The 26,865-nt window shown below is 52.9% G+C and overlaps 1 protein-coding gene across 1 annotated transcript; it reads right to left on the bottom strand.

The window, feature by feature from the left end:
- Positions 1-8,186: 8,186 nt before the first annotated feature.
- On the bottom strand, positions 8,187-26,622 carry TNFRSF9 (TNF receptor superfamily member 9). The gene is made up of 8 exons (XM_008265973.5): positions 26,462-26,622; positions 25,119-25,297; positions 24,291-24,398; positions 22,779-22,916; positions 22,285-22,351; positions 20,330-20,448; positions 19,701-19,835; positions 8,187-9,476 (listed from the first exon to the last, which is right to left on the bottom strand). The coding sequence occupies exons 2-8, from the start codon at positions 25,231-25,233 to the stop codon at positions 9,388-9,390; spliced, it is 771 nt and encodes a 256-aa protein (XP_008264195.4). The 5' UTR covers positions 25,234-25,297; positions 26,462-26,622; the 3' UTR covers positions 8,187-9,387.
- Between the last annotated feature and the right edge of the window lie 243 nt (positions 26,623-26,865).

Here is a 26,865-nt window from a genome sequence, read left to right as displayed (position 1 = left end):
ATGGGAGACCAGGAGGAAGCACCTGGCTCCTGGCTTCAGATTGGTGCAGCGCCGGCCGTAGCGGCCATTTGGGGGGTGAACCAACAGAAGGAAGACCTTTCTCTCTGTCTCTCTCTCATTGTCTAACTCTGCCTGTCAAAAAAAATTCTATTTTCAGCCGGCGCCGTGGCTCAATAGGCTAATCCTCCACCTTGCGGCGCCGGCACACCGGGTTCTAGTCCCGGTTGGGGCGCCGGATTCTGTCCCGGTTGCCCCTCTTCCAGGCCAGCTCTCTGCTATGGCCAGGGAGTGCAGTGGAGGATGGCCCAGGTGCTTGGGCCCTGCACCCCATGGGAGACCAGGAAAAGCACCTGGCTCCTGGCTCCTGCCAGGATCAGCGCGGTGCGCCGGCTGCAGCGGCGGCCATTGGAGGGTGAACCAACGGCAAAGGAAGACCCTTCTCTCTCTGTCTCTCTCTCTCACTGTCCACTCTGCCTGTCAAAAAAAAAAAAAAAAAATTCTATTTTCAAAAACACGTTCTTCCCAGAGTGCTCTTGTGCCAGGAGTACTCAGAGAACAGTCATTACATCTGCAAAACGTATTCGTTAATGTTGCATAAGCCATCCTGGAACTTCTCTTTCAGGAGACACAAAGACACAGCTTCACTGTCAAATAAGCAAGCAGTGAAGTTCAATGTGTGGAGTGCTTTTCCTTCGATTCTGTCGGAAGAATCGCAGTCCCTCCAGTTGTCAGACTTGAGTTTGAGCTGGCGGCCCCAAGGGAGGTGGGGACGAAGGAAGGCTCTCTGCCCTCGCAGGGGCTACAGCCAAAACCAGCTGCTCCATACTGGTCCCCACTTGGATTGCCCACCCACCACTGGGCTCCTGCTCCATGGGAGTGCCTGTACCTGGCATATGGTTCTTGCCTGGGGTTTTGGTTTTGGTTTTAAAATATTTATTTATTTGAAAGGCAGAGAGAGGGGGGGAGAGTGAGATCTTCCATCTGCTGGTTCACTCCCCAAATGGCCAAAATGGCCAGGGCTGGGCCAGGCAGGAGCCGGGAGCTCCATCTGGGTCTCTTGTGTGGGTGGCGGCGACCCAAGCACTCAGGCCATCATCTGCTGCCATTAGCCAGATGCATTAGCAGGAAGCAGGATGGGAAGTGTTGAGCTGGGGCTCAACTGTGGACATCCCAAGAGGTGCTTAACCTGCTGGGGACCACGCCCCTCACCCTGGGCTGAACCACCACGCCCCTCACCCTGGGCTGTAAGGCGTCTCTGAGCCACGTAGCCTCGGTTCAGATCAACCGCGTAGTGAAGTGGCCTTTCTGAAAGCTACGTCGTTCATGTGTGAAGATCTGAGCGTGGAATCCCTTGGCTGCTCTCGCCAACTTCCGAGTCCCACAGACCTCCCGCCAGGCCCTCCTGAGAGCCAGCCCACAGGTGAGCGCCGCCACCTCTCCTGAGCCCCCTGGGAGAGTGGGGGTGTTTCCGCATGGGGGCCCACCTCCCCCAGGGGGAAGGCCCCTCAAGTGCCCCAGGCCTCTGCCATGATCCTGTTACCCCAAGCCCTGGCCAGTGCAACCTTCTGGCAGGCACTCCCTCCCTTCCCCTCCCCGACGCCCAGGAGCCTACAGCGTCTGGGGTTCCGCGCACCCTCCTGCCCCCCGGGGCCCCAGCTCCTGTGTGCCCCATCTGGGTCTCTCTCTAACACCCACAACCCTGCTCCAGCCTCTCTCATGAAAACAGAACCAAAGGCTGCCATTAGCTCGGTTTGCCAGATTTAGCAAATAAAAATTTGGATAACAAGTTAAATTTGAATTTCAGATAGGCACAATTTCTAATAAAAGCCTATTCTAATTATTGCATGGGACGTATTTACACTGGGGAATTATTCCTAGTTTATTTGAAGGTCAAATTAACTAGGCAGCTGGTAATCTATCTCTGACAACCTATCCCAAGACCCCCACCGCCCCCAGTCTCCACAACTCCCCTACACTTGCTGGATTCTGGAGACCCAGCCCCGCCCCCGGGCCCCTCTGACTCCGCTGGTGACCTTGCAAGTCCTCAGCGGGGGCGTCCTCAGCATCCAGTGCGGCCACTGGACCACCCTCTTCCCCTCCCCAGCTCCTCCAGGGTCTGTGGCAGCTGCCCAGGCCAGAACCAGGGTCTCGTCCCCTGCCCCCCGCAGTCCCTCCCCCGTCCCCTCTCTGCTCTCGCACTGGGATTCCTACAGGAGCCTCTTCCCCTGGCTTCCGCACCTCGTCTCACCTCTCTCGCCATTTTCTGATTTTTCTAAACGCAGCTGTGATCGGAGTCCTCGCCGGCTTGCCCGTGTGCACGGGTTCAAGTGGGCTTCTTGGCCGGAGTAATAAAATCGCGGTGCCTGGTCCCTGCCCGCCCCGCGGCTTCTTGCATCTCCTCAGTCCCCAGCCCTGGCCTCTCCCGCGCTGGCTGAGCCCGGGGCTGAACAGAGCGGCACTGAGTAGGAACCTTCCACCGGGCATGCTGGGAACCCCTGCTCCCGCCCCTCCTCCTGGGGGCTCCCCCAGCAGCACGCGGGTACCCACAGTGACTGTGCCAGCCTGTGAGGGCCAGAGGGCAGTCGCTCCTGGCGCACAGTAGGTCTGCAGTGACGCAGCTCTGCCCTTGACTGCCAGTGGTCTGCTGGGAGACAGGTCCTTCTGGTTCCTTTGTGTCCTAACGCGGTTCCCAGAGCAGACCTCTGCAGACACCCTGGCTCTGGCGGGCTGGGGGTCTGCCATGGGGCTCCCAGTGCAGAGCAGAGACCCTGGCTCGGGCCAGGTGAGGGTCTGCCATCTGGGACTTTGTCACAGTGTGTCACGATCTGCCTCCGTAGTGGATTTGAGGAGACGGGGGGGGCCCCCCCCCCCCCCGGGGGACAGTGGTCTGACAGGCTTTGCCGGTTTAACTGATTTGAAAGACAACGATCTGAATCAATACGGATATAAAAGCAGCATCCATTGGATGTGCTTAAGAAGTCGATTGGAGGCGGAAAGGAAATCCTGCACTGCAAACGGCTTATATCCCTCGGCACTAAAGCCCGAATTCCCGCCATTTAGAGAATGGGGCGTGGCTTCGTCTCCAGCCTTTATGATTTGATGCTGCAAAAGCAAAATATATAAAACTTTATACAGCCAGTTTTTTGCTCAAGTTTTTTTCTGCTAAAATGATACATATGTTTTATTATAGAGTCCTATTTTTTAAGTAGAATAGTTACTTCTAAATTTTTATGCATCGCTGTTAATTATTTGAGAAGTGTACAGACACAGAGAGCTCCCAGCTGTTGGATCCCAAATGCCTACAACAACCTGGGCTGGGCCAGCCACAAGCCTGGAACTCAATCTAGTTTTCCCGAATGGGCAGCAGGGGGTTAGCCATCACCTACACCTCCCAGGGTGTGCATTAGCAGGAAGCTGGAACCAGCAGAGCCTGGACTTGAACCCAGACCCTCAGGTGTGGCTGGCGATGTTCCAACTGAGCGTATGATCCTCTAGGCCAAGCACCCACCGAGCCCTTAAGACAGCTGGTGATGACCTTTGGGGCCGGCACGGTGGCGTAGTGGGCAAAAGCCACAGCTGGTGGTGCCGGCATCCCATATGGATGCCAGTTGGAGTCCCAACTGCTCCACTTCCAATCCAGCTCTCTGCTATGGCTGGAAAAGCAGTAGAAGATGGCCCAAGTCCTTGGGCCCCTGCACCCACGTGGGAGACACAGAGGAAGCTCCTGGCTCCTGGCTTCAGATCAGTGCAGCTCCAGCCGTTGCAGCCATCTGGAGAGTGAACGAGCGGATGGAAGACCTCTCTCTCTCTCTCTCTCTCTCTCTCCCTCTCCCTCTCTGTAACTCTGCCTTTCAAATAATAAATAAATATTTTAAAAGAGACAGCAGAAAAACTTCTAATAAAAACAGATTATAAAAAAAAAAAAGAAACACTGGCAATGATCACTCCCTGTGCCCCACCACACGCCGGTCACCTTGCACCTGCTCTGTGGTCCCTGAGCTCATCCCACCCACAGATGGCAACACCTGCCCACAAACGGCGCCGGAGGAAGACACCACCTCAGCAGCCAGAACCACTCAGGTCGAGAGTTTCCATCAGAGTGATCTCTTCCACTAAGAAGAAAATCAGAATTTGTTTCAGAAACTACCCGAGCTTGTTTTCAAGCCCTTAGAAAATGATCAACTTGTATATTCCTAAATATATTAACTTACTTTGGTCACAGAAATAGTTATTTCTATGAAACTGAACTATTCTAATTATTGAATTTCTTAAATTAACCCCCAAATGGGATTATTTTATTCTTCTCAGTTTTTTTTTTTTAACTGTCTTTTGGGGAAAAGATGACTCATACTCCATGTTCCTGTTTTTTGGTTTTTGTGTTTTTTTTTTTTTTTTTTTTTTTGACAGGCAGAGTTAGACAATGAGAGAGAGAGAGACAGAGAGAAAGGTCTTCCTTCCATTGGTTCACCCCCCAAATGGCCGCTACGGTCGGCGCTGCACCAATCCGAAGCCAGGAGCCAGGTGCTTCCTCCTGGTCTCCCATGTGAGCGCAGGGCCCAAGCACTTGGGCCATCCTCCACTGCCTTCCCGGGCCACAGCAGAGAGCTGGACTGGAAGGGGGCAGCTGGGACAGAATCCGGTGCCCCAACAGGACTAGAACCCGGCGTGCCGGCGCCGCAGGTGGAGGATTAGCCAAGTGAGCTGCGGCGCAGGCCCATGTTCCTGTTTTTCATTTGTAACTTTTACACACATTTTATCAAAATACAATACAAGGGGTCGTCAAAAAAGTTCATGGAAAATGTGTAGTATGAAAAAACACATAGATTTCAGAAATTTTTGTGCCGAAATAAACTTACCTTTTCATTCCATTCCCCCTGCATCTTTGAAGTGCCCTCAAATCCCGTGATAAAGGCGTCACGCAGCCTGTGCCATAAGCTCAGCCTCCCCAGGTCAGAATTTTCTCTCCACGTGGCCACCCGCCAAAGCCAAGAGAAACCATTTGAGAACGTTTAGCATCACGAACAAGTTGTTTTCTCTGCCTTCCAATGTATGTTTCCTCCAAAAAGCTATTTGATAAAACTCAACACCCATTCATGGAAGAAAAAGAGAAAGAAGCCCTCTTCACAAGCCAGGAATAGAAGAAAACGTCGTAATCTGATCAAGCTTAGTTCAAAAACCACCAACAGATCACGTGCAAAAGGAAACAGACTCTCACGGCACTGGAGGCCGGGCCATCCGTGAGGCAGGAGGCCGCGCCGGGGAAATAAGCACTGGGGACGGGCGCTGTGCGGTGGTTAAGCTGCACTGGAGACGCCCGCACCCCAGATCAGAGTCGTGGCTACCCCGTGCTTCCAGTCCAGTTTGCTGCACGTCCTGCAAGGCAGTGGAAGATGGCCCAAGTGCTTGGGCCCACATAGGAGACCCGAACGGAGTTCTGGCTCCTGGCTCCAGCCTGGCTTAGCTCTGGCTGGTTCTGGGCATTGGGGAGTGTAACAGGGATGGTGTGGCACTGGCACAGGATGAGCAAACTGACAATGGAGCAGAACAGCGTCCGGAGCAGCCCCACACCTGCAGGGCCACAGGGAGAAGACACAGTGTTGAATACACGGTGCTGGGGTGCGCGTGACCCACGTGCACAACCCAACAACCAATCCCTGACAGTCTAAACTCAGAGACAAAACACAAAACATACAACTCGGGGTCGGCGCTGTGGTGCAGCAGGTAAAGCCGCAGCCTGCAGCACCAGCATCCCATATGGGCGCCAGTTCAAGTCCCAGCTGCTCCACTTTTTTTTTTTTTATTTTATTTTTTTATTTTTGACAGGCAGAGTAGACAGTGAGAGAGACAGACAGAGAGGAAGGTCTTCCTTTTGCCATCGGTTCACCCTCCAATGGCCGCCGCAGCCGGCACGCTGCAGCCGGCGCACCGCGCTGATCCGATGGCAGGAGCCAGGTACTTATCCTGGTCTCCCATGGGGTGCAGGGCCCAAGTACTTGGGCCATCCTCCACTGCCCTCCCGGGCCACAGCAGAGAGCTGGCCTGGAAGAAGGGCAACCGGGACAGAATCCAGCACCCCGACTGGGACTAGAACCCGGTGTGCCAGCGCCGCAAGGCAGAGGATTAGCCTAGTGAGCCACGGCGCCGGCCTCAAGTCCCAGCTGCTCCACTTCTGATCCAGCTCCCTGCTAATGCACCTGGGCAAGCAGCGGAAAGATGGCTTAAGTCCCTGGGCCCCTGCACCCGCATGGAAGACCTGGGAGAAGCTCCTGGCTTCTGGCTTCAGCCTGGCCCAGCCCCGGTCATTGCAGCCATTTGGGGAGTGAACCAGCAAATGAAAGATTTGTCTCTCTGACTCTCCTTCTCACTCTGCAACTCTTTCAAATAGATAAATATTTTTTTAAATCTGCACAAAAATAAACTTATATTTTAATTCTATTTTCCACAAACTTTTTGAATTATCCTTGGACTTACAACTGACCAAAGGTTATTACGTAGGGGCAGCTGTTTGGCCCAGCAGTTGCACTGGCTAAGATGCCCGCAGCCCATTTGGAGTCCCAGGATTCAATAAGCAGCTCCAGCTCATGCCTCCACTCCCTGCTAATGCCCACCCCGGAAGACAGTGATAGCGTGAGTCACGGGGACCCTACCACCCACTGGGAGACCTGCAATCAGTGCCCACTCCTGCCATGGCACGTGGGAACTGAAGTGCTGGATGGAGCGTCCTCTCTCTCTCTCACTCTCTCTACTCTCTCTCTCTCTCTATGCTTCTCAAATTCAAAAATAAAGATCAGAGGCCGGCGCTGTGCTGTAGCGGGTAAAGCCTCCGCCTGCAGTGCTGGCATCCCACACGAGCACCAGTTCGAGTCCCAGCTGCTCCACTTCCGATCCAGCCGGTTCTAGTCCCGGCTGTTCCTCTTCCAGTCCAGCTCTCTGCTGTGGCCTGGGAAAGCAGTAGAAGATGGCCCAAGTGCTTGGGCCCCTGTACCTACATGGGAGACCCGGAAGAGCTCTTGGCTCCCGGCTTCAGATCAGCGCAGCCCTGGCCGTTGCAGTCATTTGGGGAGTGAACAGCAGATGGAAGACCTCTCTCTCTCTACCTACCTACCTACCTCTGTAACTCTAACAAATAAATAAATTTTAAAAAAAGATTTTAAAAGACTATTTGTCTAGAATATATAATCCTAATGAATATGAAACAGACAACTAATATTTTTAAGAATTTTTTTTAATTTGAAAAGCAGAGTTATAGAGAAGCAAAGAGAAAGAGAGAGAGAGAGAGATCTTCCATCTGCTGGTTCACTCCCCAGATGGCCACAATGGCTGCAGCTGCGCCGATCTGAAGCCAGGAGTCAGGAACTACTCCCAGGTCTCCCACAAGGGTGCAAGGGCCCAAGGACTTGGGCCATCTTCTGCTGCTTTCCCAGGCCATAGCAGAGAGCTGGATGGGGAGTGGAGCCGCTGGGACTCCAACGGACACCCTTAGGGGATGTCGGCACTGCAGGCAGCGGCTTTACTCACTACGCCACAGCAATGGCCCCATAGACAACTAATTTTTAAAAACAGGCCAAAAAAGGGATCAGCAAATATTTCATAAAAAAGAAGCATAACTGGTATATAAACATGTGATACTCATTAGAAAACAAAAATTCAAAACAATGCCACATTGCGATGCCATTTTATACCCACTGGATGACCCAGAGTAAGGGCGTCTGGTATACTGGAGGGGGCGACGTGGATCAACAGCACACTGCATGAGTTGGTGTCTTGTCACGGTAACAGACGCTCGAAAGAAGCTACGTACGAAAGAGACTGATTGTTGGCTCCTGCCTTTGGAGGTGCACACTCGAGGACCGTTGGTTCAGCCCCTCCCTGTGCCATGACGACCCCTTGCCTCTGTAGGATGCCTGGCGTGGCTGCGTGACTCGCTCTAGACACTGGCATCAGCCAACTGGAGAACTACAAAGGGTCAGCGTTCTGAGTACAAGCTGCTCCCCCCGCTCACCCCTGGGTGAACTCAGAGGACAGAGCCACAGCCAGTCTGCAGCAGCACCCATGGCCCCAAGAAATGACCTTTGCTGTGCTGTCACCTATGAGATTTGGGGGCCATTCAGTATGTCTGTCTTGTCAGAGCACGGACGTTCCCCCAACGGAGCAGGAATCCTGGGGCCGGAAACGAACACAGGAACCCCAGCTAAGAATGGAGTTTATTAGGGCGACCTACGTTCAGGACTCCAGACCAGGGCGGGCGCGCAGCCTGGGCGCAGCTGTGGCAGGGCCACGCAGGATGGCAGAGGCACTGGCTTACACGGGTTTACACGGGTTTACATAAGCTTACACGGGTTTACACGGGTTTACACGTCTCCAAGCTAGCAGGGCTCGGGGCAGGAGCTTTGTGAACGACACTGCTTCACTGTTACTCAGAGTCAGCCCCTCAGGCATCTTGCTGAGCTGTCCACCTCATCAGAAAGGCTTGCGATTGCCCTTGAACTTCATGGCAGGAGAGTGGGGCCACCGGACCCACAGCGGCCGGCGTCCTGAGAGATGGCGTCATGTGGCTGTGGTCCTGGTGTGTCCTGGCTGAGGCACGCCCAGCCCCTGAGGTTGGGCGCTCACGTGCCCTACGTGATCCAGAAACTCCAGAAGTTTTCCTAGAGACGCGTAAGAGAACATTCTTAGCGACACTGTTCATGACTGCAAACGCCTGAGACGACCTGAAGATCCCTTGACAGGGACGGGGTTAATAAATTATGCAAAGCGAATGCATCAAGTCACAGACGACAACACGACTGGGCCTTCTAGAGACAACCCTGAGAGACCAGAGCAGGCCGCGGGAGTCTGCAGGACCGCACGGATTTCATGAAGCTCAGAGACGCAAAACTGAACTCCGGGGCTCCTGATCACCACTCACGGCAACAGACTGCTTCAGAACAAGGAAAACAATCAAAATTCCTAAGACGAGGGGACCAGCACACTGATGACCCCCTGACCTCGCCGTGACCCTCCAGGGGAGGGGGTCATTGTGTTAAAAGACAGAATGAGGGGCAACAGCAGGAACCCGTCCACATCTTATGGCTGATTGTCACGTGCCACGTCAGCACACAACTTGCCCTGAATCGTGATGACCATGTTAGCCGAACCATCAGCCCATGCGGTAGAAGTCAAACTCTCATTTTCTTTGGATTTAAAAACAAAACAAAATTAGCCCCTCCTGTGAAGAAGATTCTAGAAAATGCCCCCTCTGTCCCCCGCATCTGCTAAGGGTGGTGCAAATTTGACGGCCAGTTGGTTGGCATTCAGAAAAAACTGGGCAAGGTGGTCGTGGCTGTCCTGTCAGGTGGTTTTCACATCAGAGACGCAATCACCCGTGCTTCCCGTGGGGCTCCCACTTCACGGTTCATATCCGCCCTCCTCTTCCTCCGGAAACTGGCAGCTGCAGGCGTCTTCCTCTTGGGCAGTTTGTATCGGTTTCATAAACGCTGGAAAACAATTGAACAGTGCGCGCGTGTTGCTGTCTGTGTGCAGCACGCAACCCTCGCCTTCCACACCCAGTGGCCGAGGGGCGTCTCAGCAGGGAGCACCCTCTCCCTCCCTCAGCGTCAATAAACTCCTCCCCGAGGCAGACAGCGAGACGAGCCCCCCTCTGGGTTATCTAAGACTTCTTCCACCCACCAAAGCCTTCTATTAAAAACCTTTCCTCATTTTCTACGATGGCTTAGAGAAAGCCTTGAGCGCACACCACTATTAGCCAGCCCCAAACACAGCTGAAATTTCCATGCCCAGCACGTATTTCCGCCCCGACGGCGACTCAGACTACAGACCTTTCTTGTGAACGGGATACTGTGGCTTCCAGGTTGTACGGAAACCCCCACCAGTAAGCAGCTGGTTTGTGCGTCAGCTCCCAGGTCTGCTGTTCACGTGAAGTATTTGTGTCCCTGCTGAGCAACTGTCAACCCTAAGCAAGTTTTTCTTTGTAGCCCAACAAAGCAGAAGGCCCTCCTCCATTTTCATGCTTGCTACCACTGGAAGCAAACTCAGGGGCAAGGACTAGGTGTAGCAGTTAAGCTGTCATCGCCCCCTGTCACAGAGGCTGATCGCGACACCTGGCACTGCTCCTGATCCAGCTCCGGCCGCTGCACACCCCAGGAGGCAGTGGCGGTGACCCAACTCCTTGGGTTCCTGCCCCCACGTGGGAGGCCGGGTGGAGTTTCTGGCTCTTGGTTTCAGCCCCAGGCAGAGGTCACTGCAGGGGTCTAGCAAGTAAACCACTGGATGGGGTCTCTCTCTCTCTCCATCAATCTGACTCTCTCTGTCTCAAAAGAATAGAACTGTAAGCACAACCAGCCAACCACACCATGTCCCAGAATGTATAAAAGGGCAGCATGACTGTCAGAGAGAGCGACGGGTATCTTCTGAAGCCGTGCCAGAGATGAACTGCAGGGTGGATAGGTGCCTCTGTGAAGAGGGAGCTGCCACGCGTCCCCACAGCCTTCCTGCTCAGCACCATGGAGAAGCCCGGCCATTCCGCACAGCACCCACAAGAAGGCTCTGAGAGGTGCCAAGAAGACGGCACACCAGCTAGGGCTCCGGGCCCCAGAAACAACCTGGCAGTGAGCTTCCTGGGTCCACTTTCTGCTTCCAACGCCACAGACCAGGAACCAGAGAAGCCAGCATCCTAGAGATGCCAACAGGCAGAGACCCAGAGAGGCCGCTCTCCTGAGCTACAGGACTGGTTTAAATCCCAGCTGCTCCGCTTCTGATCCAGCTCCCCGTTAATGCACCTGGGAAAGCAAAGATGGCCCAAGTGCTTCAATCCTTGCCATTCAATTGGGAGACCCAGATGGGGTTCCAGATCCTGGCTTTGGTCTGGCCCAGTCCTGGCTCTTGTGGCCATTTGGGGAGTGAATCAGCAGATGAAATACTTCTCTCTCTCTCTCTCTCTCTCTCTCTCTCTCTCTCTCTAACTCTGCCTTTCAAATAAATAAAAATAAATCTTAAAAAAAAAGAAATAAAAAATCTATTGTTTTAGTATTAGGAAGGAAGTTTGAACGAGAAAAGACAATTGACAGAGGAGAACACAACGCAGATGGAGGAATTACAAGAGAGGATTTAAGTTACTGGTCGTAAAAATGCTTCTACCAGCGATTAGGAACACGTTTGAAACAAATGAAAAAGAATTTAAAAATACAGAAGAGAATCAAGTGTCAACCTGGAAACGACATTTCTTCCATGGACTCATTTGCAGAATGAAGAGGAGCAAGGGCAGAGGCGTTACCCAACCTGGAGGGGAGCCTGAGGACGTGCACCGGGGCGCACGGGGCTGGGACCCAGGCTGGGGCCCGTCCCTGGTCCCAGCAGGGGAGGAGAAGGAGACTCAGCCTGACGATGGGTATTTGAAGAACTCATATTTGAAATGTTCCTGGCAAAAGCCATTAAACAAACAAACAAACAAAACAAACAAAAACCACAAAGCTGCAGATTCCAGAAGCAGAGTGAACACAAACAGATCCAGAAGCAGAGTGAACACAAACAGAACTAACCCGGAGAAGCCCACAGCAATGCACTTCAGAGCCAAGTGCTGAGAACAAAAGATGGAGGCGGATCTCTCGGGAGCAGCCAGAGGGAGGCCAGCGTCATGGTGGAGGGGAGCCAGGGCCGACCACAGCAGATTCCTGATCAGAAACACACAGGAGCGGGCACTCGGTGCAGCCGCCAAGACACCACTGGGGACACCGCACCCCACATTGGTTTGCCCGGGTTCGAGTCCCTGCTCCTCTGCTTCTGATCCAGCTTCCCGCTAACGTGCACCCCGGGAGGCATCAGATGAAGGCTGGGGAGCTTGGGTCCCTGCCCCCACGTGAGAGGCCTGGATGGAGCTCCCCACTCCCGGCTTCAGATCAGCCCACCCCCAGACATCCGTGGAGTCAATCAGTGGATGGAAGATCTCGCTGACATTTTCTCTCTGTCTCCCTGCCTTTCAAATAAAGTTAAAATGAATAGATAAATAAAATAGCTTTCAGTTTAAAAAGGAAAGAAAAGAAACCACATTGGCCAGAAGGAAGTAGCACTGTGTTTTTTTTCAAGAACTGAAAGTAGGGGCTGGCGCTGTGGCATAGAGGGCTAAGCTTCTGCCTGGAGTGTTGGCATCCCATATGGGCACAGGTTCAAGTCCCAGCTGCTCCACTTCTGATCCCGCTCTCTGCTGTGGCCTGGGAAAGCAGTAGAAGATGGCCCAAGTCCTTGGGCCCCTGCACCTGCACAAGAGACCCATAAGAAGCTCCAGGCTCCAGGGCCGGCAGAGTGGCTCACTTGGTTAATCCTCCACCTGAGGCACCGGCATCCCATATGGGTGCCAGGTTCTAGTCCCGGTTGCTGCTCTTCCAGTCCAGCTCTCTGCTGTGGCCTGGGAGGGCAGTGGAGGATGGCCCAAGTGCTTGTGCACCCGCATGGGAGACCAGGAAGAAGCACCTGGCTCCTGGCTTCAGATTGGCGCAGCGCCAGCTGTAGCGGCCATTTGGAGAGTGAACCAATGGAAGGAAGACCTTTCTCTCTGTCTCTTTCTCACTGTCTATAACTCTACCTGTCAAATAAATTTTTTAAAATTATTTTAAAAAAATCTGCAACCCAAGACTAGCAAGCCTTCAGAAAATAACACGGGAAGGTTCTCCATCCTAGGGGCCTGGGGCTCGGTGGAGTTCCTACACATGACTCCCTAAGTCGGGGAAAGGCATGAATCAGACTTTATGGAAACCACACACTTGTCTTGGAAAAGCCATGAAGAGGATGGAAAGGGACAGAGTATTTACAAACCACAGATACAACGGACTCAAAGAATTCTCAGATCTTCCTTTCTCTCTAACTTTGCCTGTCAAAAAAAAAAAAAAAAAAAAAAAAGCCGGCGCCGCAGCTCACTAGGCTAATCCTCCGCCTGCGGCGCCGGCACCCTGGGTTCTAGTTCCGGTCGGGGCGCCAATTCTGTCCTGGTTGCCCCTCTTCCAGGCCAGCTCTCTGCTGTGGCCCGGGAAGGCAGTGGAGGATGGCCCAAGTGCTTGGGCCCTGCACCCGCATGGGAGACCGGGAGGAAGCACCTGGCTCCTGGCTTCGGATTGGGGCGTAGCGGCCATTTGGGGGGTGAACCCATGGAAGGAAGACCTTTCTCTCTGTCTCTCTCACTGTCTAACTCTGCCTGTTAAAAAAAAAAAATTCTCCAATCTCAATAGTATAACAAATAATCCAGTCAGAAAAATGGGCAAAAGACGCGAAGGAACTGTTCACTGGCCAAGATATCAAACTGGAAAATAAACCCTCAGAAAGACGTTCGCCCCAGGCACGTGCAGACGAAAGGCCAGTGAGCTATCGCCGCCGCCCGGCAGAACGTCTGACATTAGAGACTGCGTGACAGCGTGCTGCAAGGGGCAGTGCCGTGGCTCGTGGGTCAAACAGCCGTCGTTGCGTCCTCACCGGCAGCCTGTATGGGAGTGCCCATTTGTCCCAGCTACTCTGCTCCCAACCCAGCTTCCTGCTAACGTGTCTGGGTGGCAGCAGGTGGCGGCTCAAATACTCTCTCTCTCTCCCCCATCTTTCAAATAAATAAGCAATTTTTAAATGCTAGCAGTGGTACCGGCACTGTGGCATAGCGGGATAAGCAGCACTGGCATCCCACATGGGCACAGGTTAGAGTGCAGCTCATGCGCCCGGGAAAGCAGTGGAAGATGGCCCAAGGCCTTGGGCCCCTGCACCCACATGAGAGACCTGGGAGGAGCTCCTGGCTCCTGGGTTTTAGGCTGGCCCAGCTCCAGCTCTTGTGGCCATTTAGGGAGAGAAGCAGTGGATGGAAGAAGATCTCTCTCTCTCTCTCTCTCTTTCTCTCTCTCTCTCTCTGTAAGTCTTCCTATCAAATAAACAAACAAATCTTTAAAAAAGATCACAAAAAAGACAAGGATGTCTACTTTGAAAAAAAAAATGCCAGCAGTGATGCAGAGAACTTGGGTCTCCCAAGGACTGCTGGTGAGAGTGTAAAATGGTACAATTCCTCTATTAAAAAATGAAACAAACCAATTGCACCTTGGGACATGTATCTTAGAGCTGTGGGAACTTCTGTCCCCCCAGCCCTGTCCACGAGTGTCCACAGCCGCCTTCTATGTAACAAATGCTGCAAACAACCAGAACACGGCTGGGGCGGACTGCGCCTGGCTGCACTGTGGAAGGCTACTCTGCAGTGAGAAGCGGGAGCTGCTGAGGCCCACACCAACCCGAGTGGACCCCCAGGGCGGGACGCTGCAGGAGAAAATCCAACCTGAAAAGGCCACAGAGCGACCAGGGGACTTCAGGAAGTCTGTGGGGGAAATGGAATTAAAAATGAGTAAGGGGACCGGTGCTGTGGCACAGCGGGTTAAAGCCACCACCTGCAGTGCCGGCATCCCATATGGGCGCCAGTTCGAGTACCAGCTGCTCCTCTTCCCATCCAGCTCTCTGCTGTGGCCTGGAAAAGCAGTGGAAGATGGCCCAAGTCCTTAGTCCCCTGCACCCACATGGGAGACCCGGAAGAAGCTCCTGGCTCCTGGCCTTGGATTGCGCAGCTCTGGCCATTGCAGCCAATTGGGGAGTGAAACAGCGGATGAAAGACCTCTCTCTCTCTCTCTCTCTCTCTCTCTGTCTCTCTGCCTCTGCCTCTATGTAACTCTGCCTTTCAAATAAATAAATAAATCTTAAAAAAAAAAATAAGTGTATTTGGGGGCCAAAAACCTGGAAATCCAAGCACATGAGGAGTATTCAAAAAGTTCATGGAAAGTGGATGTCATGAAAAAAACTGCATGAATTCCAAATTTTTGCATCAAAATAAATGCATCTGTCTCTTAATTCTGTTTTCCACAAACTCTTTGAAGTGTCCTTAGTTGATCCCATTTGTGTAGCATTCCCCAAAGGATAAAAGTATAGAGGGGAAACAGACTGCTGGTGGCCAGGGGGCAGGGTGGGAGGGCAGGGGGCAAGGTGGGGGGCGGGGTGGGAGGGGAGGGGGCACGGGGGGGGCAGGGTGGGAGGGGAGGGGCAAGGTGGGGGGGCGGGGTGGGAGGGGAGGGGGCAAGGTAGGGGGCGGGGTGGGAGGGGAGGGGCAAGGTGGGGGGGCGGGGTGGGAGGGCAGGGGGCAAGGTAGGGGGCGGGGTGGGAGGGGAGGGGCAAGGTGGGGGGGCGGGGTGGGAGGGCAGGGGGCAAGGTGGGGGGGCGGGGAGCACGGTGGGGGCAGGTGGGGGGCAGGGTGGGAGAAGAGGGGGCAGGTGTGGCAGGGGAGGGGCTGCAAGAGGGAGAGCTTGATGGTTCTGTGTTCTGATTGTGCAGATGTTTACACAGACCTGCACACATGATAAAATGACCTACAACTATGCACACAATGTGCCATGTCAATTTCCTGGCTTTGATGTTGTACTATTTAAGATTTTACTGTATTTGCAATTTCCTGGAAAACTATATTGCGAAATACAAAGTTTTTTAAATGGCCTTGGGCAGGCACCGTGGTGCAGCGGGACAAGCTTGGGAGCCCGGCTTCCCATACCCGTATCGGAGTGTCTGGAGTCGAGTTCTACCTCCACTTCCTATCCAGTCCCACTAACGTGCATCCTGGAAACAGCAGGTCCCGGCCACCCACACGGAGACTAGGATTGAATTCGTGGCCCTGGCTTCAGCTTGGTCCAGGCCCTGGCTGTCGGGCATTTGGGGAGTGAACCTGCTGGTAGAAAATTATCTCACTCTCGCTCTGCTTTTCAAATAAATAAAAATAAATTAGCTTTTAAAAATTACCTAAAAGGGGTCGACATTGTGGCGTAGCAGGTAAAGCCAACTGCCTGTGACACCAGCATCCCACATGGGCTCTGGTTCAATTCCTGGCTGCTCCACTTCTGATCCAGCTCCCTGCTGATGCGCCTGGGAGAGCAGCGGAAGATGGCCCAAGTCCTTGAGCCCGGTACCCACATGAGAGACCCAGATGAGGCTCCTGACTCCTGGTTTCAGCCTTGCACAGCCCTGGCCATTGCGACCATTTGGGGAGTGAACCAGCGGATGAAAGACCTCTCTTTCTCTGTCTCTGTCTCTGTCTTTCTCTCTCTCTCTGTCTCCCCCCTCCATAACTCTGTCTTTCAAATAAATAAATCTTTTTTAAAATACCTAAAATTTTAAACAGTGGATTACAGTTCCATCGTAACTCCCTAACTACCCATTTATGCTCTGAAAAGCATTCCTGTAAAGCACTTTGCTGTATTCTGGGGTGAGATGGGAGGATAACGCAGCAGACCAGGATTCAGTGACAGCTTTGGGGTTTACATTAGAGGTGGGGCCTCACAGAAGAATGGGAGCACAAAGCAGCACCAGGAAAAGACATGGGCAGCACACGCACCGCGGACGGAGGAGCTACAGATCCGGAGGGGAGCACGGGTAACCCGGGGGAAGTGCTCAACAGGCCATTAGGGGCTTCTCAAAAGAGGAAATGCAAACAGCCAGCAGAGCCCGGGCCACAGTTAGGGCCGCAGTCGGCCTAGCGTTTAAGGAGCCACTTGGGACGCCTGCATCCCGTAGCAGAGCGCCTGCTGCTCCACTCCCCATTCCCGCTTCCTGCTGATGCACACCCTGTGAGGCAGCAGGTGAGGCTCAAGCGCTGTGTCCCTGCCACCCGCCTGGGAGACCGGGGTTAAGTCCCCAGCTCTCTGCTTCAGCCCAGCTCAGGCCTGGCATTTGGGGAATGAAATGGTAGATGGGAGTGCTCTCTCCCTCTCGCTCGCTCTCCCCGCCCCCCTGTCTCTCTGCCTCTCAAATAAATAAAAACTAATAATTGTAAAGGGGTGGGTGGCATGTAGCTTAGCCCCACGTCGCAGTACCTGGGTTCAGTGCATGGACTTGGCCCCTGACTCCAGCCATCTGCTAATGTAGGCTCTGAGCAGTAGCAGACGGTGCCTCAAGGGACTGTCAGCTGCCCTGGCCTCCCACTCCTGGCTCCTGGGTCCAGCTCAGGTCTAGCGCCAGCCATTGAAGGCATTTCAGGAGGAAAGCAAAAGGTAGGAGCTCTGTGTGTGTGTGTGTGTGTCCGTCTGTCTCTCTCTCTGTGTATACGTGTCTGCCTCTCAAAAAAAAGTTATTTAAAAGAAATATACAAAACTACAACAAGCTACTTATATCCTCCCATCAGACAGACAAAAATAGCCTGATGGGGGTGTGCGTCTGGTGCAGATGCTAGGACCCCCTTGGGATGCCCACATGCCATACTGGAGCACCTGGGTTCGAGCCTGTTTCTACTTCCAGTTCACCTTCCTGCCAATGCCCCTGGGAGGCAGCAGGAAATGGCCCAAGTGCTTGGGTTCCTGCCACCCACGTGGGAGGCCCAGACGGAGTTTCGGGCCCCTGACTTTGGTAGGACCCAGCCTCAACTGTTGTAGGCCTTTGGGAAGTGAACCAGCAGAAAGAAGTGTTCTCACGCTCTCTCTCTCTCTCTCTCTTTCAAATAAATAAAAATTGATTTAAAAGGTTTTAGAGTCTGCTGATACCAAGTGTTAGGAACGTGGAGCGGGGACCACAACACGCGCTCCTCGTGTCTCAGCAGTTTTATTCCTAGGTTCCAAAACAAACCGACACACAGACAGGCTCATGTGTCCTGAGATACCCAAACATATCGCACCATCGCTCTCTGTAACAGCCCCAACCTGGAAACAAGTCCGTGTCCACCACCAGCAGAACGAGAACCACGAGATCCACTCACTCAGCAGAGGGCAGAGGCAGTGGAGTCCCACAGCAGCCTGGTGGTGACGCCAGCTGTGACAGGCACGGCTGCCCAGGGTGCTGTGTTGTTGGGCAGCAAAACGACAAAGAGGAGCAAGGAAGTGGATACTGGAGAACTCTGGGTGCGGCTGGCAGCTGTGGGGAGCGAGGGCCGTGACCTGGAAGTGGAACGCCACGGGCTGCCCAGAGCAGGTCATGCGCTGCGTGCCGACCTGGGTGGGGCCAGGCAGGTGTTCACCTTACTGTGAGGGGTTCGGGGGGGGGGGCGCTTTTCTTTTAATTTTTAAGATTTACTTAGTTGAGAAACAAAAAGACAGAGACTATGAGAATGAGCATGCTGCCTCCTGCTAGTTCACTCCCCAAATGCCCACAGAGGACAGGGCTGGCCTGGGCTGGCCTGGGCTGGGACCAGCAGCCAGAAACACTATCCAGGTCTCCCACATGGGCGGCAGGAACCCAACCACTTGAGCCGTCACTGCTGCCTCCCAGGGTCTGCACAGCAGGAAGCTGGAGCCAGGAGCCAGAGCAGGGAAGTGAGCCGAGTGCCCTGCTGTGGGACGCGGGCACCTCAGCGCTGGGCTGAACGCCCTCCCCACAGCAGTCTGCTGAGCTCTAGTTCAGCTCTGTAAACAGCACAGTGTGAACAGTCTTATAGTGCTTTTCTTTTTTTTTTTTTTTATATTTTGCAGGCAGAGTGGACAGTGAGAGAGAGAGACAGAGAGAAAGGTCTTCCTTTGCCGTTGGTTCACCCTCTAATGGCCGCCGCGGCCGGCGCACCGCGCTGATCCGATGGCAGGAGCCAGGTGCTTCTCCTGGTCTCCCATGGACTTGGGCCATCCTCCACTGCACTCCCTGGCCACAGCAGAGAGCTGGCCTGGAAGAGGGGCAACCGGGACAGAATCCGGCGCCCCGACCAGGACTAGAACCCGGGGTGCCAGTGCCGCAGGTGGAGGATTAGCCTATTGAGCCGCAGCGCCGGCCTATAGTGCTTTTCAAAGAAGCTTTAAACAAGTTAGTGTCGTACCTTTTCAGATAAGATTTCACTAATGTTTTCCTCCCAATCAGTGTAAACAATCTCCAAATATCACTCACTGGTCTGATTATGAAGTCTGGGGCACAATTTTGCCCTCTGAAAGCGACTCCTGTATGGGAATCTCTCTTACCAAATCTAGCCTGTTATCTCGTCCTTTGTTCTCCACAAAGATATAAAAACGGGTTGCTGCCATCCATGAACTCTGCCGGACAAACATCAACAGCTTTTGCCTGCAGGCCTGCCTCGTTCCAGGCCTCGCTGTGTTCCTTACTAGAATCCTGCTTGAACGAATGAATGAAATCCACGCTGAACCTTTTCATTCAATCCACATTGTGTTGGAGTAAACCCACTTCAAACTCGCTCCTAGCGCTCTGTGCCTTCCTCAAGTACAAGTCTAGACTCAGGTTAAGGTCCTTCACCACCCGAGGAGCGGTGTAGACCGGGTGACCGGCCTCGGCTGACTCCTCTTGGCCAGTGTGCTGCAGACACAACTGCACACGCACACAGGCACATGCAGCCATTTGATCAATCAGTGGCCCTAAGTTGTCACTGCCCCCGAACCCTGGCATACGCTTGGCCACCTCCCGGCTCTCTGCCCCAGCACTGTTGGCAGCGGCGCTGTCCTGTGCACTACTAGGGTGCGGCAGCATCCCAGGCCCCACCCACTAGATGCCAATGGCGCCCTTCCACTGCCCCCACCTCGGAGTGGTGACCACCATCACCGTTCCCACTGCCAGATGTCCCTCCGTGACCTCCATAACTGTGACCACTGTCATTGTCTCTATTGCCAAATGTGCCCTGGCCCTGGGAGTGAAGCTGATCTTGCTTCATGACCTTTTTGGAGCTTAGAAGAACATTTTTCCTTTACGCTAGGAAGAGCCCTGCCTGGGCAGAGCTCCACGCGTCTTACGTTGCTTGAAGATGTACAGGAGTTTCTTCCTGCTCCGCTTGGCCAGAGAGAAATGGAGCACAAGGAAGAAGACCAGGAACAGCACCGCAGCCCACGTCAGCGCCAGGAGGAAGGGGATGACCTGTGGACTGTGCCCTGCGAAAGAGCAGAGGGGAGAGCTGTGCAGACGCACTCCAGCCGACGCACGCACGCTTGCACCCACACCGGAGACTCCTAAGCGCCCTAGGAGGCAGCGCCGTGGGCATCTCCAACCTGCTAACTTAGTGACCTTGAAAAGTTTTTAAAAAGACTTGATAGGTTTCTGGGAAGCCCACAAAAATTAAGCGGCTTTGCCCTTCTAAGGTAAGTATGGGGCTCGATAATCCCCTAATGACATTTATTAATAATTAATAAAGTGGGGCCCTGCATTCACATTCCTGGACCCCATCTGGGCTGAGTCTCAGCTTACGCTGCTTCCTCGTGTGTACGTCAGGCTGAACGGCAAATGCCAGAGACCAGGTGGATTTCTGAAGGCAGAGTGCCAGAAGGTGCATCGGGGTGCACACCGCAGGCGGAGATGCCAGACATCACCAGGGGCAGCCGTGCCACACCCGCTCTGACTGGAGCAGTAAGGCAGCTTCCGGGCTCACCTGCAGGCGGAGGCGAAGTGGTGGAGGAGGCACCTGGAGAGAAGCCGGGCGCGGTCGGTCCGCAGACCACATCGCTGTCCTTGGTCCCATTCGCAAGCACAGGCCTCCCACCTGAACAGCTTAGAGAGGCCAAGGAACAGAGTGCAAGTGATCAACGTGCGGAAGACTCCAGTGAAACCTTTGACATCACCTACCGATGAGGCAGCCTGGGACAAAGATCTGTGGGCCTGGGGTCACAGGCCACGGGAGGACATTCTGAAACGCTTTCACGCGAGTGTCTGGCTTCCTTCAGCTTCCACTCGGCTCACCCCACCCGACCTCCTAACTGGGTCCTTCCTTCTTTCCAGTCCTGGTAGCCATACTGGGCTCCTTCTGTTTCCATGACGACAGAATGAAGGCTGGAGTCTCTCACCTCCAACTTCTCACTCATATTTGACCATCTCTGGTACACATGAAGGAATGTGTAAGTTATGGATTCTGGTATTAGCTTCAGAAAAATCAGGATTTGAGTCTGGGCCTGCCACTTGACAAGTGACCTTGGGCAAGCTGTGATATGTCACTCATCTACAAAACAAAGCCTGCCCCTGCTCCTGGGCCCATGGTGAAAGACAAATGAATGAACCCCAGTGACATATTTGTATATGGCCGACACACTCCATAGAGGGTAGCTGTTATCATCACTCTCACCACCATTATCTCCATCATCATCATCCTATCACCATCACCTCATCATTACATCACCATCATCATCATCATTATATCACCATCACCATCATCACCATTGTCATGAACATCATTCTCACCCCCACCATCATCAACACCATCACCATCATCGTCACCACGAGCATTATCATACACCATCACCATCATCACCGTCACTATCACCATCATCACCGTCATATCACCACCATCACCACCATCATCACCACCATCATCACCATCATCACCACCATCATCACCACCATCATCACCATCATCACCACCATCATCACCATCATCACCACCATCATCACCATCATCACCTTCATCGTCACCATGGGCATTATCATACACCATCACCACCATCACCATCATCACCATCATATCACCATCGCATCATTACATCACCACCAACATCACCATCGTAACCATCCTCACCACCATCAGCACCCCACTCACCATCATCTTCCTCACCAGTGCTGTTGCTAGGCCTTCCCTCTGCCCTTTAGCTGTCCTCTAAAGCCCAGCTCACCCGCTCTCAGGCAGGCTCACCTATGCCCTCTGAACAGCTCCAGTCTGTTATAAACCAACCCATTTGCAAAGTATAATAAAAATTATTTTCTAGTAAGAAAATCAAAGGGAAAAACAACAAAGGCATAGAAAACATGAGGCCCAAATTCTTAGAACTAGTGTTGACCGACCGCAGGGCTGCACTAATCTGCCCAAAAGGTCTCCTTACGCTCACTTTTCACACCTGTACCGGTGCCGCCTCGGAGGGGCAACACAGGGCCCGAGGCTAGCACCTGTCCTCAGGGCACAGTCTGAGCAGCTGCGGTGCAGATCCCACAAGCCAGCAGTCACGCTGTCCTAGCTTTTCACCTTCTGTGGTGGCCGGGTACACCGGGATGCATGGCGTAGTCAGAAAGTAAGAGGCATACTTGACCCTTCTGTGTCACTCCCAGTGAACACATGAGAATGGGCTAGTCAGCGGGGAAGGCAAGAGGCAGCCAAGAAAGCGAGAAGGAAACAGAACAGAGACCAGCCGAGGTGGAGGGGGCAGACCCTCGCTGGGAAATCTCAGTGCTTTGGGAGTTAGTTCTGGGGAAAGTGACTACTCTGCCCCAACACTCCTAATAGTGCGTCCTATAGGTCTAGAGCTTCAGTTCTTCCGGTTCTTTAAAAAAGTTTGACTCAGAGCCTTTATCATGTAAGCAGAGGGGAATTGGCATTCGTTAACATAAGGAAGTAATACCTACTTTGTCCAGGGTTGACAGATGCCACCTTTCTGGTTGTTAAAGGAGCCAAAGGGACAGTCTTTGCAACCTTGCATGAAAATTAAAACAGTAACAAAATAAGCATTTTCTCCATTTCAAAACTGCTCCTGCAATGGACTGGACATAGTAAAGTCGCTAACATGCTACAGCCTGCACAAACTGTTCAACAATTCTTAAAATAAAACCCTAAGATTCTTGGCTTTTATTCTTCCTTCGAGCATTTTATGTGTCTAGAATATGTGAAGATGCATGGTTTTGGTCATTAATCAATGTTCTGGTTTCCACATAGGAAAATAATGGAAATGTTTTCCTGATTAAAATATGATATTACTACCAGGCGCTCAACGCAATGATTCATTACTTATTACTTTAAGGCTCTACAAATCTACTTTTTACTTTCTGTTCAAAGGATGAAGACCTAAGCTAATGACGTGTTTATATATGAACTTGGGCCAGATTACGAGGAACAAACCTACCCTCCTTTGTGAACTCTTGACCTTGCTCACAATCCTGTTCACACATGCTGCATCCCGGCCCCAGGCAGTGGAACCCGGCAATGCATTCACACTCGGTGTCACTGGTCGGGGAGCACGGCCTCTTGGTCCTGAAAACACCTGCAAAACCCCAAGCACACTGTGACCCTCGACCTCCCAATCCGGATACATCCTGATGCGTGATGCTCACTCTCCTTATAGCTTCCTGGTGACTTCTGAATGCAACATTTACTGAAGACCTTTTTAGACTTTTGCAGTTAGAAGCCTCTGTCGCAGGAGGCGTGTTTGGCCTGGGGGTGGGGGGGGGGATGTCCACACCCCACACTAGAGTGCCTGAGCCTGAGGCCCAGCTCTGCTCCCAACTCCAGCGTCCTGGCAGTGGGGGTGGCTCAAGGGGTTGGATTCCTGCCTGCCACAGGGGAGTGACACGGATTGAGTTCTAGCTCTCACTTTCAGCCTGGCCTACTTTTGACTGCTGCAAGTATTTGGGGAGTGAACCAGGGTATAAAACTAGCTCTCAGGGCCAGCGTTTGGCACACTAGGTTAATCCTCTGCCTGTGGTGCTGGAATCCCATATGGGCGCCGGTTCTAGTCCCAGCTGTTCCTCTTCCAGTCCAGCTCTCTGCGGTGGCCTGGGAAAGCAGTAGAAGATGGCCCAAGTCCTTGGGCTCCTGCACCCATATGGAAGACCAGCAAGAAGCACCTGGCTCCTGGCTTCAGATCGGCGTAGCTCCAGCCATTGCAGCCATCTGGGGAGTGAGCCAACGGAAGGAAGAGCTTTCTCTCTGTCTCTCTCTCACTGTCTGTAACTCTACCTGTCAAATAAATAAATAAATAAAATCTAAAAAAAATTTTAAAAAGCTAGCTCTCTTTTTCTCTCTCCGCCTCGGAAGTAAATAAATAAATAATTTAAAATGTTTCATTCCCAGGGCAGGCATAATGGTTCAGTGAGTTGAGATACCACCTGGGATGCCTGCATTCCATACTGGAGTGATGGTTCGAGTCCTGGTTACTCTTCCAATCCGGCTCCCTGCTAATGTGCTTGCGAACCAGCAGATGATGGCTCAAGTCCTCGAGTCTCTGCCACCCACATGGGAAACTCAGATGGAGTTCTTGGCTCCTGGCTTTAGCCTAGCCCAGCCCTAGCTGTTGTGGCTATCTGGAGAGTAAACCAATGGGTGGAAGATATCTATCTATCAATCTATATCTCTCTTTCTCTCTCTGTCACGCTGCCTTTCAAATAGTAAGTAAATAAATCTCCAAAACATTCATTCTCCACTAAAAAAAGAACTTCTCTCATCAAACAAATGTTTCCCCTAATATTTAACAAGCTCAATCTATAAGTAATTGCATTATTCTATTTTGCTAGAACTGCCCATTGACAGGGGAATCAATATCACTGATGCTTGAGATTTTCAGTAGGGACCAGTCAGTAAGCAGGGAATAAACACTTCTCTTTCCTGATGAACAGCATCACGTCTTTTGAAATCGTACCTTCACAGCGCCTGCACAGCACACAGGTCCGCTGTCCACTGCCACAGGAGAGGCTACTGGGAGGACAGGGAACAAAAATCGGATTCCTGCTTTTCCCACAGAAAGTACCTAAAAAAAAGCAGAAAACAGCTGTGCATGTTTGACAATGGATGACCGTCACTCAAAGTATTATGACATTTCAAGAAAATTAGAATAAAATAAAAAGATTCCTTTTCTGTAGGTCACAGTGATAAACATTTTGTTGACTGCTTTTTTGAAATTACACATTTGCAAGATTTTGCTTAGCGTAATCACAGACTTAGAAACAATGTATGTACACATATATAGATACATACAATTTAAAATCAATTTTGCGAGGGAATGTTTTCACCATCTATGAGTAAAACTGAATGGTTCTCTTGACTATCCAGGAGCCCACCATGAGTGGGTCCAAGGGGAGCCCAATGGCCCTGGACGGTTCACTGGAAATGACACGTGCCTGACTTCTCCCACCGTGAAGCCCTCTGCACCTGCCGGCCCCCTGCCGTGCCCACAGTCTGAGCACAGGGGCTCGGACACAGAACCAACGTTCATCGAGGTCCTGGGGTGTGCCCTGCTCCCCTTTCGGGGGACCTTCCTTGAGGTCCTAAGAGACAGGTTCTCTCGTGATCCCCAGGCACAGGAGGTTCACCGATGTGGCTGTGTTCACACAACCAGTGTGCAGCATCCCATACACACGTACAAGTGAATGAAGGAAAGGTCACGGCACAGGAGGGCTTCAGCCCTGGGCACTGACAGACGCACGTTCTCCCCAGAGCAGACCAGGGTGCCCGTTAGCCCGGTACTCACCAGCTGGGCAGTTAGCACAGGGTCCCTGCACCGATCTCGCTCTCTCCACGTTCATGACCAGCAGCACGGTTGCCACCACGTTGTAGTAGCTGCCTCCCATGATGAAGTCTTGCATAGAGCGGACACGAGCAGAGCCCCAGAGGATTCCACTCAAAGGAGTTGGTCTCACAAATGTCCCTCTGCAAAAGGCAAAAATCCCAGGGCTGAGGTGGTTTCTCCTTTCAGAATTATCTGCATTCCAACCACGATCTGTTCTCATATTCCATAGGACCATCACTCGGACGATGACGGAATGATACAGAAAAGCAGCAAATTCACAGACACGACCTGTAGTTTTGTGCATGCCTGCCAGTGTAGACACGACCTGTAGCCTCGTGCACGCCTGCCAGTGTAGACACGACCTGTAGCCTCATGCACGCCTCCCAGTGTAAACACGACCTGTAGCCTCGTGCATGCCTGCCAGTGTAGACACGACCTGTAGCCTTGTGCACGCCTGCCAGTATAGACACGACCTGTAGCCTCGTGCATGCCTGCCAGTGTAGACATGACCTGTAGCCTCGTGCAGGCTTGCCAGTGTAGACACGACCTGTAGCCTCGTGCATACCTCCCAGTGTAGACACAACCTGTAGCCTCATGCACACCTGCCAGTGTAGACACGACCTGTAGCCTCGTGCACGCCTGCCAGTGTAGACACGACCTGTAGCCTCATGCACACCTCCCAGTGTAGACACAACCTGTAGCCTCGTGCACACCTCCCAGTAGACATGACCTGTAGCCTCATGCACGCCTCCCAGTGTAGACACGACCTGTAGCCTCGTGCAGGCTTGCCAGTATAGACACGACCTGTAGCCTCGTGCAGGCTTGCCAGTATAGACACGACCTGTAGCCTCGTGCAGGCTTGCCAGTATAGACACGACCTGTAGCCTCGTGCACGCCTGCCAGCCAGTGCGATTCCCAGCAGTCCTGCCCAAATGCAGAAATAACCACGGCAAGGGTGCCAGCTGCCCCACAAGGGAGTCCTCAGGAGAGGGTCTCGGTGGCCCCCAGAGGCCCCCTTCGGTGAGAAGCAGTGTCGTGACCTCTGCTCCCCTAGCTGAGCTCTCGGCTCTCCTGCTCATCACATTTGTCTTAAATGGAGACCCAGGCTTGCCTGCTGCGGCATTTGAAGCCCGTGTTCCAGCAAAACTAAGGAATGTGAACGTCTCCTCAGCCAGGGTCTCGATCTTTAAGAGGAGCTGTGACCACGAGAAGGGAAGAAGCAGGGTAGAGATGTGTCAGGGAGCCCAGCCACTGCGCTCTCCCCACCCAGTCCCCTCACCCCCGTCCACCCCAGACGGACAAACCTGGAGACCCCGGGGCTTCCGAGGACGCTCCGCTCCTCGCTGTCCAGGGTGTTCTGCTGCTGAGGACGGCTGCAGGTCAGACCCCGGGACCAGTGACTCAGCCGGGGCGGAGCCTCGTGGGAAGTCCCCGCCACGATTTCCTCCTGTGAAGTGGTTTGTTTGATATTTTCTGACCCTGAAATCCCCCAGAGCCCCTGCACCCTCTTGATAATGGCACTTCTGACCGTTTCTTGGAATCATCTCTGTCACTGGGACATTGTCCAGAGGACTTCGGGAATGGAAATCGGTTGCTGACAGTAGCTCTCTGTGCAAAGCTTGTAGAATGTCCTTAAAGTATCTGAGAATCAAGAGAAGAAACCTGCCGTACTAACCCCATGATCCCAGCGGTGCCGTAGCGAGCGTCC

This window comes from Oryctolagus cuniculus, chromosome 7 (assembly GCF_051225735.1).
Source record: "Oryctolagus cuniculus isolate XC-2025 breed Fujian yellow rabbit chromosome 7, ASM5122573v1, whole genome shotgun sequence".
Lineage (NCBI taxonomy): Eukaryota > Metazoa > Chordata > Mammalia > Lagomorpha > Leporidae > Oryctolagus > Oryctolagus cuniculus.
The sequence above is the reverse complement of the archived record's forward strand: the minus strand, read 5'-3'. Positions and strand labels throughout refer to the sequence as shown.

Bases quoted from the DNA above. Each gene is read 5' to 3' on its own strand.
- TNFRSF9 (XM_008265973.5), bottom strand. From the start codon at position 25,233: ATGCAAGACTTCATCATGGGAGGCAGCTACTACAACGTGGTGGCAACC. The intron at 19,836-20,329 runs GTGAGCCCGGAA...GCTCTTTCGCAG, and splicing joins CACTTCGCCTCCGCCTGCAG to GGCACAGTCCACAGGTCATC. The intron at 9,477-19,700 runs GTAAGACGCGTG...ATTGTTTTCCAG, and splicing joins CCTGTACATCTTCAAGCAAC to CGTTTATGAAACCGATACAA.